The sequence below is a fragment of the Schistocerca americana genome, chromosome 2 (assembly GCF_021461395.2).
Source record: "Schistocerca americana isolate TAMUIC-IGC-003095 chromosome 2, iqSchAmer2.1, whole genome shotgun sequence".
In the NCBI taxonomy this organism is placed as follows: domain Eukaryota; kingdom Metazoa; phylum Arthropoda; class Insecta; order Orthoptera; family Acrididae; genus Schistocerca; species Schistocerca americana.
In genome coordinates, this window is record NC_060120.1 from 706,174,829 (window position 1) to 706,189,543 (window position 14,715).

At 38.4% G+C, this 14,715-nt stretch overlaps 1 protein-coding gene across 2 annotated transcripts in view; it reads left to right on the forward strand.

The window, feature by feature from the left end:
• The window catches only part of LOC124593702 (vitamin K-dependent gamma-carboxylase), a 71,378-nt gene that overhangs the window by 13,149 nt on the left and 43,514 nt on the right, over window positions 1–14,715 (forward strand). For both annotated transcript variants that reach the window (XM_047132007.1, XM_047132008.1), the window contains exon 3: window positions 13,643–13,808. In XM_047132007.1, coding sequence (XP_046987963.1) covers window positions 13,643–13,808 — 166 coding nt within the window. The remainder of the gene's footprint in view (window positions 1–13,642; window positions 13,809–14,715) is intronic.

The following is a 14,715-nucleotide window of genomic DNA, read 5'->3' on the forward strand; positions in this document are numbered from 1 at the left end:
AAAGCTTCAGAATATATCTATTTCTAAATGCATAGGGGACTAGAGGAGATCACTGAAATCATTAAATTAACGAAAAAAAGCTTCAGAATTCAACCCTTCTAACCCATATGGGTTTAGCAAACCAGACAAGTACAGTCCTTAAAAAACTAAAAGACTACACAGGCCAGGGAAATTTCACAGCAAGGGGAATTTTATTAATAATGTTATAACAAGTAATAAAGAAACATATAATAGCTATGCTTATTACTAATTTAAAGTCCCCCACTGCATTTTTCTGTCTTGATTGAAGGCTACTCTCAGGAACTACCTTACGGATTTTGATATAGTTTTCATGGATATATATACTGTGTAGTGGCACTACCCAGTATTCATGAAAAAGGTTTGTGTATATAACTTATCACCATGCCAGACAAATCGTCCAACTATAGATGCTTAGTGTTACCCGCACAAACCCAGGGCAGGTCACTAGTGATTCCTGACGTTCTAAAATAGTGAGAGAATGGGGGTGCAGTGTCTGTAAGTACCTCCACAATTGACATAGTGCTGGACTAGCAGTCTGGAGTATATATTTGTCCCTGACTTTACTTTTAGAAACATGCTGTGACCAAAACATTGCAACAAACAGTCCAGTGCTGTTGATAATGTATCAACAGGAACCTGAATTCCACTCATTTTTTCAAACAGAGGTAATTCAAGGAGTGCATCAGAATGATGCCTTTCATTATGAAGGGCAGGCTGTTGAACTGAATGACAAACCTGACTAATAGAAACTTGTGTATTAGCTTCTTCATACTCACTACCATTGTTTCTATCAGCAGTACAGATTTCACTCTGCAGCTCACGTGAGTCATCGTCGTCTTCTGAAAAATCGCCAATGTTGTCCGAAAGATCATTAAGTTCTGAGCTATTGTTCAAGAGTTCTTCAATTTCTAAGTTAGACAAGCAATGTCTGTTAGCCACATTCACTATTTATATGTTTTTACACATGGGAAGGACTCACACAATAGCACAGCACGGCAGCCACCATAGAACAAAACAATCTTCAACAATACTCTGAGCACACACACACAGTTCACGTAACATTGGTACCATTCACGAGAGACTGGTGCACACTAGCCATCAACAATGCCCTTACGACAAGCCAAACAATTAGTCTCATCACTTACAAACATAAAACATGTGTTTAAATCACAAATAAATAAGTCGGAAGTGAAGAACGAATGACATACGTCCGACAGATTTTATGACTAAAACATAGTGAACATATGTAGTATGCTGCTGGCTCCAATGTGTTAAGGTGTGGTTATCCACTGTGTGCCGAAGGAGAGAAATGTAACAAAGCTAAAGGTGACAAAACATACATCATCGTCCTGAAGTCAGAAAGGTATACAAACTCCTGCAATCAACATTCATTTCATCAGCTCTGAAACTGCTGTTCCCAAAAGCATATGTATTTCCATAGAGGCAGTCCACATGTACAAGTTTTACCTTCTATGTGTGCAAGTGCACCTGTAAGATAGCTTCTCTCAAAGCACTTTTGGTTTATTAAATGAGCCTAGTAAACTCTGGCTGATTCACACAAATAATTATAGCAATATGTTAACACATAGTCAGTAGTTGGGGCAGCACACATTCCTCTCTGAAAAGGAATATCATAAGAAGAAACAAATATAGACAGAATAAAGCACTGACAAGAAAACTACCGGCAGACTCTTTAGCCTTTCCTGTCCAACATAAATTTTGTACCAAGACACAGCGATTTTAAAGATCATCCTCATAAACAAAGGATCCTGGACTCCAAAGGCATGTTAATGGATTCTAATACAAACTGGGGAACTGAGCAATATAATGCAAGATGAAACTGTTTGGATATGGCTTAAACACTCATATTCCAATGCCTGCAACAACTGTGCACCACCTGTGCAGACTTGTGTCCAAGGCACCCACTAAGAAGTTACTTTTGATATTTTAAGTTTTTCATCACACAGGATGTACTATACAGATCACATGAAAATGTCTACTTTGGAGATGATATATCTCATTCATAATTGACAGGCCTCAGTAATAATTTACTTCATGTGCACAATAATATTGATAATCTAGCTGGTTTGTGGATTTGGTTCACTGTTATATCAAATTCGTCTAGTTTGGACTGTTGGGCCATGTGTGGACATTCTGCACATCCAATACACCACCACTACATGTCAAAATGGATGGTGAATGTGAGTGGTTGTTTCATGCCTTGCAGATGAAGAAAATGAATGAGTGCACACTGTCATTGTAGACTAAATGTCACTATTTTCAGTACAAGAAACGCAGTGCAGTTTGGCAGGTGCAACAAGAGCCCTGTGTGCGAGATAGTGGTGTCGCCTTGCTTGTGCATAAATAAGGAATGCCTGTATTTTTTTAAGTCAAGCTCATGCTTCCAGATGCATTCAACTGTCAGAAAAAAATTAGAATGTGCTAGAACTTTAACACACTTCGTAAATCACATTTTAACTACATGCATATTTTTTGCTAATATGGAGGTATCTGTCTGGTTGTCTCCTAATCTGCTCTCCAGTTTTAGCTAACAATGAAACATGTGTAAAATGTGTTCTAAGCTTCATGTACATGTGAAACAAGTTGTTGTCACTGAATTGTGTGCATGCTATGGTCTCACTGTCAAACATACAGTACAAGAATGTGAGTGCAAGAGGACAGGTATTTTCACTTGTCATATGACAGTGTATATGATGATGTAATCTTTGCATCTCAGTGTTATGTTATTGTAGATAAAGTTGATTTTATTGCATGTAATTGACTTGAAGTAATAACTGCATGTATTTAACTGTGCTGTATTTTTAAACACCATGTATGCCATATGCTGAATAAATAAACTTATCATTAGTAAACTAAAATTTGAGTCCACAATTGTTACTTTTCGCTGCTTTTCTGAAAGTTGCGTGTGTCTCAACCAGTATTCAGAGTCACTTCTACTCCCCACCAACTACATATCCTCTTTCTTTTTCCTATTTCCCATCTGTCATTTGTGTCGTTGAAGAACTTCCACAAGGTATGACAAAGGTATAGGTTCAACCATATGATGTATTTTGTACCTATGTCAGCCCTGTTCCAGTTTTTATTATTTCATCAACTGGTAAGTGGAACAAAGGAATCCTACTGGTTTTTGATGCTTCATTTATGACAGGAGAGAGGGTCATAAGATTATTAATACTACAAAAGACTGGGAACTGTGAAGACATAACTGGTGGAAGCATTGGAAGGTGGCTCACAGACTGGATATTTGGGGTGAGCTACACAAAATTCTACAGCGAGTATCCTTAGCTTATTTCCTGGTGAAATCAGCACATTCTCTCACTTTTAATCTGCTTGGAAATTTTCTTATTGAAGCATATCTGCAGGACGTGGGCATAGTCTGATGAAGTCCTTCTTGGAATTATGCACTGCAAGAGCATTTTGTAGCATGGTTCATCATATATATTATCACTCCAGCATGTTGATGTTTCTTGTTCGACATGGTTTGCATGAAAGTGTGTGATTTGTTGCTAACATATGCTGATTTTTTACACATCAAATAAAGGTATGGAAACTTTGTAGAGTTCAGCAGTGCATTGGATGTCAGCATGACATAACAGTTTGTGCTCATAGTTAAATTATTACTATTTTAGTGTTTGATAAGGTGCTCATCTTTGATTTATTTCAAACAGTCTGTTAATATGAGGAAGTGACTGTGTGTGTGATATGCTTTATAGCACAATTTCAGGCTTGTTTGTTACTACAGAAAGTGTTGAAGACCACCTTGAGTGACAACTGATACTGACAAGAAGGCAATGAAAATAGTGGCTTGTGGAAGTTTGGAGGATGTGGTTGTGGAATTACAGGAATTATAGTGGTGAAGGACAGTGTTCATCTGCAGCATCATAAACCATGCAGAGGTGACCAGATTATATTTCAGTTACTCAGTTTCAATACACATGTAACATACATTTTGTTAGAAACAACAGCAAATTCTTCGAAGCCAAATGAGGAAGTGCAGTGATGAGGTACTGGACTTGAGATGGGATCATCTCAGCCTTTTTGATTTATTCACATAACTCTGTATGGATTCAATAAGTCTGAAGGATTCCATGGAGCAGTGTTGAAATTGAACCACTAGCTCTACCCCTAATCACTTCATTAACGCCGTCACTGGGGTTAAAAACTTTCACACATCAGGAGTGACCCAGTAACTATGAGGGCCATCGTAATGTGTCAGTCTTCAAGCTTTCTAGCCAGTATCTGCCTTACTAATGTTTTGTTTACCACCATAGACACCCATATTATGCAATTGTCTATTTTGTTCCCTGGATCAATCAGATAGACACAAGATGCAGATAATAATCAGATCCTCAAAGGGCAGCTTATCATAAAAATACTTTAAAGACAGAAATTGCTATATACAACTTGGTCTGAATAATTCAGGAAGGAAAGAATAGCCGTAGAAGGAAAAAAAGAATATGCTTGTAGAGGTTTTTTCTTCCACTAGGATGGCAGTTTTCAACTTTTAGTGAGTTGGATACAGTCTACTTTTGACCTGTCGGGAGGCTCACCACTATTTGGTGTGTGTGTGTGTGTGTGTGTGTGTGTGTGTGTGTGTGTGTGTGTGTGTGTGCGCTCGCGCACTTGGCTACCACGGGGCCCAGCCTTTGCAGTGCTACTTCCCTTTCTGCACTGCATATCTATCCTCATGCTATCCATTTCCCCTCTCTTGGGATTGAGTCATGTGCCATCATCAGGAAACCAAAGTTCTTGGTAAAACTGTGTATGGATTTGCCCTGTCCACACATCTTTCATTCTGTGTCCTTCCTTTTCTTACACTTCCTCCCATTTGGTGTTTGATGTCTCTCTTTTTCCTTTTCTTCTTCTTCCTCCCTGTGCATTCCTGAAGGACAGCTCATGTGTTTTAGATGCATGAAAAGTGACTGGGAAATCCCATACAAGTAGGGCTCGCACGTACACACTGGTAAAGGCCAGACCCAGAGGGGGGTGACTTACTGAGCTGTTACCTTCCTCTATGTCGATTGGTCCCTATGTCTGGTGTATGGGAGGTGTGACCTGAGGTGTGGACAGTCACCTAACGCAGGTGAGCCCCACCTGAGGTGGGTCCCCAGCAAGAAGGAGTGGGCCGTCAGAGATGCTAGCAATCATGGGAGATTTCTCTGTGATAAGTTCCCTGTCTCTAGAACATAAATGGCTCTCGTAGCTGCACCTGGATACATCATGGTGTTACACACAGAAGATGGTCACAGTTCCATGACAGTTAAATCATTGGTTATTCAGAAGGGTGTAGATGCCATTGCTGGTCCTGTGAAGTCCTGCTCTCAGTTGGATCATGGGACCTTGCTTTTGGAGATGGATAGCGTTTTATAGACACAGAAACTGCTCAATGCAACACTTTTCCACACCTACCCTGACAAAGTAGAGACCCACCACACTCTTGAGTTCCATGATTGATGGCCAGGCTGAGGTGGAAATAATAGCCCATCTCACTGACAAGGGAGTGACTGCAGTTCACCATGTAATGAATTAGTGCCAAACCACATTTTATTCCTCACATTTGACCATGTGGTACTTCTACCAAAAACTAAGGCTGGCTATGAAGCTATTATTGTCAGATCATATATCTCGAATCCCAGACATTGCTATAAATGTCAGCACTACAACCATACCTGTGAATCTCATGAAAATGGAGACAAATGCGTAACCTGTGGCAGGGATGCTCATGAGGGTGAGTTTCCATCTCCATCCCCTCACTGTATCAACTGCAAGGGTGATTATGCTGCTTCCTCTTGTGACTGTCCAACCTACCCAGTGAGAGAGCCATTCTGGAGATCTGGGTGAAGGGGAAAAGGTTCCTATTCACATTGCTCGGAAAATGTTGGCACATGAAAAATTGCATTTTCACGCATGGCTTTTGGGAGGACATGTGAATGATAAGAGACACAGGAAGTGACAACAATATTACACATCTGAGAACCCGATGGTTCAGTTATAGGTGAGATAAAAATGAACTGATCATAAATAAGTAAATGAACTCAAAGCACCAAACCAGTTCAAAGAAAGGTGGTTTTATTTAACCTTAGAATAAAACTACCTTCTGTTGCAATTGATTGGTTGCTTTGGATTCATTTCCTGGTCTCTGACCATTGCTGTAGTTCAGCCATGTACAAAAATACTGACCATAAATATTTTTAATGGACTGAAGAATGAAAAGAAGGGAAGTTGGAAAGTTACCTGTATTTTTACTTCTGTATTAGGATTATACAGAGTGTCACTATTGTGATGGGGCACATTCTTTCAGTGTATATAGAAAAATCACAAGGCTAGAATGTAAAATTCATAATCCAAACATAGGCACACCCCAATGAAATGTAGCAAACCAAAATTGTTGCAAACAGTACAAAGTAACATCACGTGTCAACCAATCACTAGCAGAGTTGGCAGGTCTGTTACAAATATATTGATGTACACAATTAAAGACTGCTGATGAAGATAATGACTACAAGTATTTACCAATGTTTCAAACAGAAATCAAGTCAATGTTTACTGAAATAGTTTGTATTGAACCTAACATAGGATAGATTGAGAATTCTGGTAAAAAACACAACAATAAAATTTTTTTACAGCAGCAGAAAACTGTAACATAATCTTTATTTATCTTAATATATTTGACCTGACAAGTTTAAAATATTTTTGTTACTCAATAAAATAAATTTGTTTCATCTCAAGCAGATAACATCTTTATTCTTCTTTCAAAGGTATATTTTGAAACTAGAAAACAGTACTGATCATATGAGTCAGATGTTGGGTACTAGGTCTACAGAGAACTATTTCAAAAACAATTTAGTCATCTCAGTGGCTGACATGCACCCAGATGTATTATCTCAGAGAAAGAGCCATTTTTTGTGTACACTAATTTATTTTATTCCTGCTTTTTAAGTCCAGTTTCACCTTCAAAAATCCTTTGTTTTTGAATGTATGGGGTGATGCTGACTATGTGTTTTGTTGTATTTTCCTAACAATGCCAGAAACTGTTCAAATTATTCTTTAGATTTTCCAAGCCCAATTTTGAAATATTCTTCCTCAAATAATTTTAGCTCAAACAAAAGAAACACAAGATCTGTTCAAACACAGTTTCATCATACCAAGAACTTAATTCTAGATATTATGTGTCTTTTCATAAAAGGTGCTTAATTTATTTGTTCATTTGTTCAGAAGAACTTCATTTGGTTGTCAGGAATGTGCTAAATTAGCCCTGTTCTTATGACAACACTTATATACATTTACCTGTTAATAAACTGTCTTGAATGCTAGTGCAGATTAACTATGAACTGCCTTCAATGTATTTTGTACCTGCCTGCCATCTACTTTCTTGGAATAAAAGTGTCACATCACTGCAAAACTACTGTCTTTCTGCTAAGTAACTGGCACCAATCATATATAACAGCTGCTGATAAAGAACTGTACATCACATTTAATCAAAATTTTGAGGGGAAAAAAACCTGTTTTAGGTATCACGCTTAACAACAGTCATGCTGTATGACTAAATTTCCCAGCCATGCATGTTTATTCTTGTGTGTACTATTCACCTCTTTTACTAAAGATGGTGTACTAACAGCTGAAATAGCCATATTGTCATATAGAAATGGCACACAAGTCCAAATCCAAAGCAGGGTCATCAATCAAGTGCTGAACTGAAAGTATGTTTATCATGAATACCAACGTACAGCCAAACTGAAATGACATCCTGATGCAGAGTGTAGCTGTTTATACAAGCACTGAATATTCCAGAAAATGTAAGCATTACAAATATATTTCTAGCACCTTGGAAAAATTCTACATAGCAAATAATTGCTGGTGGCTGGGTTTGAACTGGTGACCCACAGCACACCAGCCAGTGATGGTAACCTTTACGCCACACTGTAGCATCACAGCACATGGCATTGCTCCACCCTGGTTCCAGATCTTTTCAATGGTTCTGGCAGTGTTGGCAGATCCTTGTGTTCTGGTCCTGTCATTACATCCTTTTTAGTATGATGAGTATTAAAGCTTCACAGTCTCAAGTGGGTCTTCTAAACTCCGATCATCACTCTGCACCTCTAGACTGTCTTCATATGGAGGATATGGATGATGTCTCTGTGCTTTCGTCTTTTTATGACGGGTCATAATCCTCGACTTCATATGTGATGGTTAACAGGCAATGAAGTACATGGCTCAAAGTAGCACTTCGGTGACATTTTTGGTAGTCCCACTTTCCCCACAGCATAAAAATCCATACTAAGTCTTCTAGGCTCTATCTCCCTGACCAATGCTTGGCATTATAGTGCTCTCAGTCTTTCTCCAGGGTGTGCAACGTTCCTATGCAAGCCAGCTGTCTTGCTTCTTTGGTCTTGGTGACGAGCTGTTTAGTTAGTCATCTGGACTGTTGTCTGATTAAAAAGGGAGCAGTGTATCCATTGTTGTTATGAAATCATGACCATAGAACAGAAATAATGGTGTGTAGCGGTTAGTGTCTTGCTTTGCTGTGTTGGATGCAAATGTCATGATGGGTATATTGTATCGAAATTCTCTGTTTGACATCAACGCACATCGAGTGAATATCTGCCAATGTTTTATTAAAGCATTGTGTGAGGCAATTTGTCTATGAATTGTAGGCAGTTGTCATCCTGTGGGTGATGTTGCAATGTGAAATTACCTGTGATATTAGTTTTGACTGGAAAACTTTTTCGTGATCACTGATCATTACATGAGGTGCTCTGTACTTTGCCATGACATCTTTTACAAGGAACTTTCAATTTTCAGAGCTCCAGCAGTAAGTGCAGCTTTGGTGACAGCATAGGTGAGAGACAGTCAGCACAGACTACCACCCATCAATTATCATTTGTCAACTTCAGAAACATCCCTGAGAGGTCAATTCCAGTTCAGTGGGATGATGCTGCTGCAGGCAGGGCAGGAGATAATCATGGCATGTGCTTTCATTATTGGCATTCCTTACAGTGGCTCATATAGTATGTAATGGACTGGTAGAGACCTGGCCAGTGATATCTGCATATGATTTCGTCTAGAGTCTTCACAAATTCCAGGTGACTAAATGCTGGAGGGTCATGGAAATACTAAGCCAAAAATGAGCTAGGGTCATGAACAGCTATTTCCACACCATCAAATCATAGTCTCACAATGTTCCGTTTATCATCTGGAATCCTCTTTTGGTGAGTTCGTCATTCTCCAGGATTCTGTGGTTTTCAGAAATGCTGGATCTTCCCTCTGTTCAGCAGCAATGTGATTTCATGTGGTGGTGATTGAGATTTTGTCCATGCTGCTGTGTTCTGCCAAAGGATTTCTTGAAAGGCAGTCAGTGTCCTCAGTGTTTGCATTCATTTTTGTATGCTATTGTGATGTTGTACTCCTGAAGCATCATTGCCATCTCACCAGCTGACCTGACAGATCTATCAGACTAGCCAGCCAGCATACAGAATGGTCATCCAACACAACAGTGAATGGTTTGCCAAATAAATTCTGCTAGAACTTGTTGGTGACCCAAATAACTGCAAAGCACTTCTTCTCAGCTGTAAAGCAGTTATTCTCAGACTTAAAAAGTACTCTTGAAAAATAAGCTATCACCTTTTCAGCACCTTCCCAGATCTACTAGAACTGCCTCTGCTCCGAAACCACTATTGTCTTTGGGAAGTTCTGTATCGGCATTCTCGTCATACAATGCCAGAACTGGAAAAAATGTTAGCGCCTCCTTAAGGATAAGGAAGGATCTTTCTTGTGCCTCATTCCAGGAAAACCTCTGAAGATGTCTATTATACTGCAAAGCCAACTAAAGTAAGGTTTGGAAGTCTATTTACTGTTACCTTAATGTTCCAGCCAAATATGACTCCAGTTATACCACTTTTAATTACTTTTCCAGGATTTGTACTTTGAGTTTGCTGAATATATTCTAAGTGGCCAAAATAGTTCAATCTCAGTTCCTCTAGTGCATCTTAGTAAACATTAAGTATGTTTTTCATATTATGTTAATGTAAGAAGTGCATGTCTGAAAGAGAAGCTTTTCTTTCATACTAAGCTGTCTTTGTACTATGTTGCATACCAGTACAATGTGGTTTTTAATATCCACCGAGCCGTATTTCTTTCCTATTTCATTTAATGTTTGCCTTAAATTTAGAATGTCTCAAGTCCTTAGCACACATTTCCACACATCATCAGCCACTAAGTCTTTGTCCTCTTTCAAAATATTTCTGGAGTGTCAAATTTACAGAAATGTTGTAACACACTCGAGGTTTCCAAATGAATGTTTAGTAACTTTTTACACAATCTGCACTGTGAGACACCTACTAATTTATTTGAAGTTGCTTTATAAACACATGACAACATTTCCCCTGGTGGACTTGGGCTCCATTTCCTGACTGGTACGTATTTCCTAGTTCGTAATTTCTCCTCAGTTGCCTTTAAGTTTGGTTTGTTTGTTTTGGTGCTCCCATTATTATGATAAATGAACTGCACTGAAACTACCTGTGCAAACATATACCTGGCTAGTCTTGTCGCATATATAGCACAACTTGTTATTAGGTGCAGCAGGCTGAACTGGTCCCATGAATCTTCCAAAGGCTTGTGGAAACTCAAGTTGATCTGCTTTAACCACTGTGCTTCAGTACACCAATACTCTTGTGTCTCCATGGCGACAGTTTAAGTTTCTTTAAAGGTTGCAATTGAGATGGCAGGCAGGCTTGAAGGAGAATTTTTCCACCTGTGCATCAAAGCATGATGGCCATAGATGGACATCTTTGTTTGTGATTTTGTCACATGATTGGTAGTTGGTAAAGAAATACCATATGCCATCCTTCTTCACAAGGACTGCCGGAGAGGATCAAGGGCTTTGTGAAGGTTAAATGATGTCATCTAGCAGCATCTTCTCCACATCTTCCAGTATTACCCATCATTCAGCTGACAAAACTTTATATGATCACTGGATAATTGGTGGATGATCCCCAGTGTTGGTATTGTGTTTTATTATGGGCTGTCTTTTCTCCACTATGGACTTGAACGCATCCAAAAATTGACGTGAACGCATCCAAAAATTGACGTGTCATTGCTATTGCTCACCTCTGTTGTTCCTTGGTCAGGCCAGATCATATTGGCAGTTTGATAGTAGCTTCATCACCAGTGTTTCCTGTTGTGGTAATGGAGTATGAGTTTTCATCAATGACACTAAGCTTTCTTTCCTGGATCGGTTCGGCGGTCCCTCTGCATATACTTTTAGAGGTGAGTCGTGGCTGCTAGTGACAGTTAATGATTCGAAGTTCTACTTGCCCACCCACAATGCTTTCCCACCCCCTGACATACAGATTTCTTGAGTGAACCTGTGTAGCCTTTTGTAATCAACCAATCAAAAAAAGGTTCACAGTTTAACCGTGTGTTCCAATTGATAACTGGAACTCATCTCAATGATGGTAGCAGGATATCAATGTCTTCTTCAGCAAACAACCACATGTTGTTACATGTGTTTGTTGGAATAGCTTCTGATCTTTGTGATGCCTGCAAGAAGTTACATCCAAGAATAACCACAACTACTTTCTGTTAAAACAACAAATTCGAAGGGTTGTGTTGTGTCATTGATAGTTTTTCTTGCAATGCATGTTCTTGTCACCTGGACTTTTCCCATTTGCAACCTTCTACACAATTCCTTTAGCATCGTGGACCAATGCCTTCTTTAGATGACAGTGATAAGTGCTTGACATTACAGAAAAAGAAGCCCCTGAGTCAACTGGCACCCAGACTGCTTGGCATTCATTGAGCATTCCTGTCATCCACGGAGGATTTTCAAGTGGCTACACTTCCATAAATGTGATCTTGCTTAGTTTTCCTGAGCTTGGCGGCTAGTTGAGCAGCAGGTACTCTTAACAGCTATGGCATATACGTGAGTAACCTCATTCATGGTGTAGTGATGAGTGTAGGCCCACAGGTTGACTATAATCATCTGCAGTGGACTGGTGTGAATAGAACTTATGTAATAGTTGATATCTTACAGCATAATAGTTGTTGAACATTTGTAGTGCACAACAGCTGGGTTGTCATTTGACCATACTTGGCAGTGTCCATTCATCACCATGCATTCGACTGGAGGTGGAGTTTAATACCAAAGATCAATAACTCAATAACACTTCTTCTCATCATTCTCTATTATTTCCATCATATTCTTTCATCCATCTCTCTCCCATTGCATTTCCTTGATGCACTGGCACCACATGATGAATTCTTCTGTGTTATGATATTCTTTATCAGATGAGCTTGGTATATGAATGTTGCAACTCCTTTCATCAAAGGTAAGGTTTTGTTCACTTCTGTCATATTTGGATTCATAATGTTGCCAAGGGCCAAAACATTCTGTATGTATGGCTCTGTCATTTTGCTATGACATTGAGCCCTGTTCTTCAGTTATTTTCTGCTAAGCGAAATTGCTATTGATTATTGCCAAATGCTTTCTTCAGTTCGGTCTGGACTTTCTCTCAGATCTCTTCATCGTTCTCAAACCACTACTGGACTGTGTCCTCCAAGTGAAAGTACACGTTTGCCAAACATATCATGTCCTCCCATCTGTTTTACTTGGTGATTTGGTCAAATCTTTTCAGCCATTTCATCAGATTTTGACCAGCACCTACAGACAACACTGATGGATGCCTAATGTGCAGCTGACTTACTGCTGGCTTGGAATCCATTGGTTTTCTGAACATATGGTCCATGAGAATGATGTATTTACTTGTACTCTGGTTCCTGTCCATGTATGTGACAGCTTTTACATTTCTTAATTGGAGTCACTGTGATGTAGATGTTTTAAAGTGCCCAGTGCCTCCACCAAACATTGAAACCAGACTCAAGTTCAGTTCCAAAGTTGGGTCATTAATGAAGTACAATACTTAGCACTGAAAACATGTTTATTATGAACACTAGCATACAGCTGCAACAGAAATTACTTCCTGATGGAGAGTGCAGCTATTAAACAAACATAAAATATTCTGGAATATACAAACATTATACACATAAGATATTTCAAGATATTTCAAGAACATTCCAGAAATTATAACTTCTATATAACAAATCATTGTTGATATTCAGTTTTGAACTGACAACCTGCAGCATGCGAACCAGTAAGACTAACCACCACACCATATTGCTAGCACCACAACTTGCAGCAACATATAGTGTAAATGTTAATCCGTTGCCACAGTTGTGAGAAACCAACAATAAATATTAAACAATTGCATTCTCTTAATTAGTGTTGCCTGTAATCTGCATGTAGTATTTCAGGTTTGTCAGACTCAATACAGGAGAACTCACTGTAATACTTACATGTGTGCTTCAGAGCTGGTAAGATACTAATTATGACAGTTGTCGTGCAGCCTCGTACTGGTTGTCCAAAAAGTAGAACCACCTTCTCCAGGCTGTTGGCAGCTACTTTTATAATGAATGTCTGTAGTATTCAAGACAGAGTCCTTAGCGTATTGTTTTACTTTCATGCATCTATATCGCCACAGAAATATCCTGTTTTCTCAACCCATTTTTACTCATGCTAATGCAAAACACAAATTTACTTTTTCAGGAGCCTTTGGAATTATGCTTGGATTTCATTTTAAGAAGAGTTGTGTTGCATTTATTCTTCCATATTTTTACATATTTCTGTTGGACAAAGCAACTTGGAACAACCACACATACCTGTATGGGCTCATTGCTTTATTACTCTTAGGGTCAAACGCAAACCATTATTGGTAAGGAAAAGTTTATTTTCACGTTCATTGTATTACAAAAATATATTGTGCACACATGTTTAATTATTTGCTAAGGTTAGTTATAACTGTATGTAATTATTTTTTTAGCAAAAATAGTTTTCAAAACTGGAAATATGAGTTTGGCTATCATATTACAGCGCATGCAAGTCATCTGAAGCTTTAGAGCAAAATTTGCCCAACGTATACAGTTTCTGGTAAAATGTCAGAAACATGGAAAAACCTATTAAATTTTATATTTAAATTCATTGTTGTTATAATAGAGGCAGAATTATAGTATTGTTGAACTTAAGTGGCAGAATAAAAAGTTGTGTACTGCCAGTCAAATAGCAGTTGAACAATAACAGAACATATTTAGCTTCTGAATATGGTGAAGTCTTCAGGTAATGATATTCAAGTAAATATTTCATTTTTTCAAGGCATCTTGCCATAAAAACTTCTATATTGTCTTTTCACGTAGAGTAACAAATTGTAGAATGTATGTGTTTCAATTTGCAACTTTTTTTCATTTTTTTTAGTCTTCTATTAACATTAAATTTATTGTGCTTACACATTAATTTGACCTGGACTCGGTATCAATGTTGGGCATAAACTCAGAACTGAGTCCTGCTATCAACCACCGGACTCACTCTCAGATGTAACCAAAAACTGAGAGAGAACCTCAGCTTGCTAGTACACATTATTCCCCAATTATACAGTTACCATTGGAGCAGATTTAAATCATCTAACAATTGATAGTTTTTTGAGTGGTCTTCATGACAAGACACCATGAGAAACAATGCTGAAAGATTTCTTTTGAAAGCTACTTAAAATAGAGATAATTAAGATAAAATTCATGACAAATATATTACATTAAATGACTAGAAATAGATCTGATCTCATTCATGAT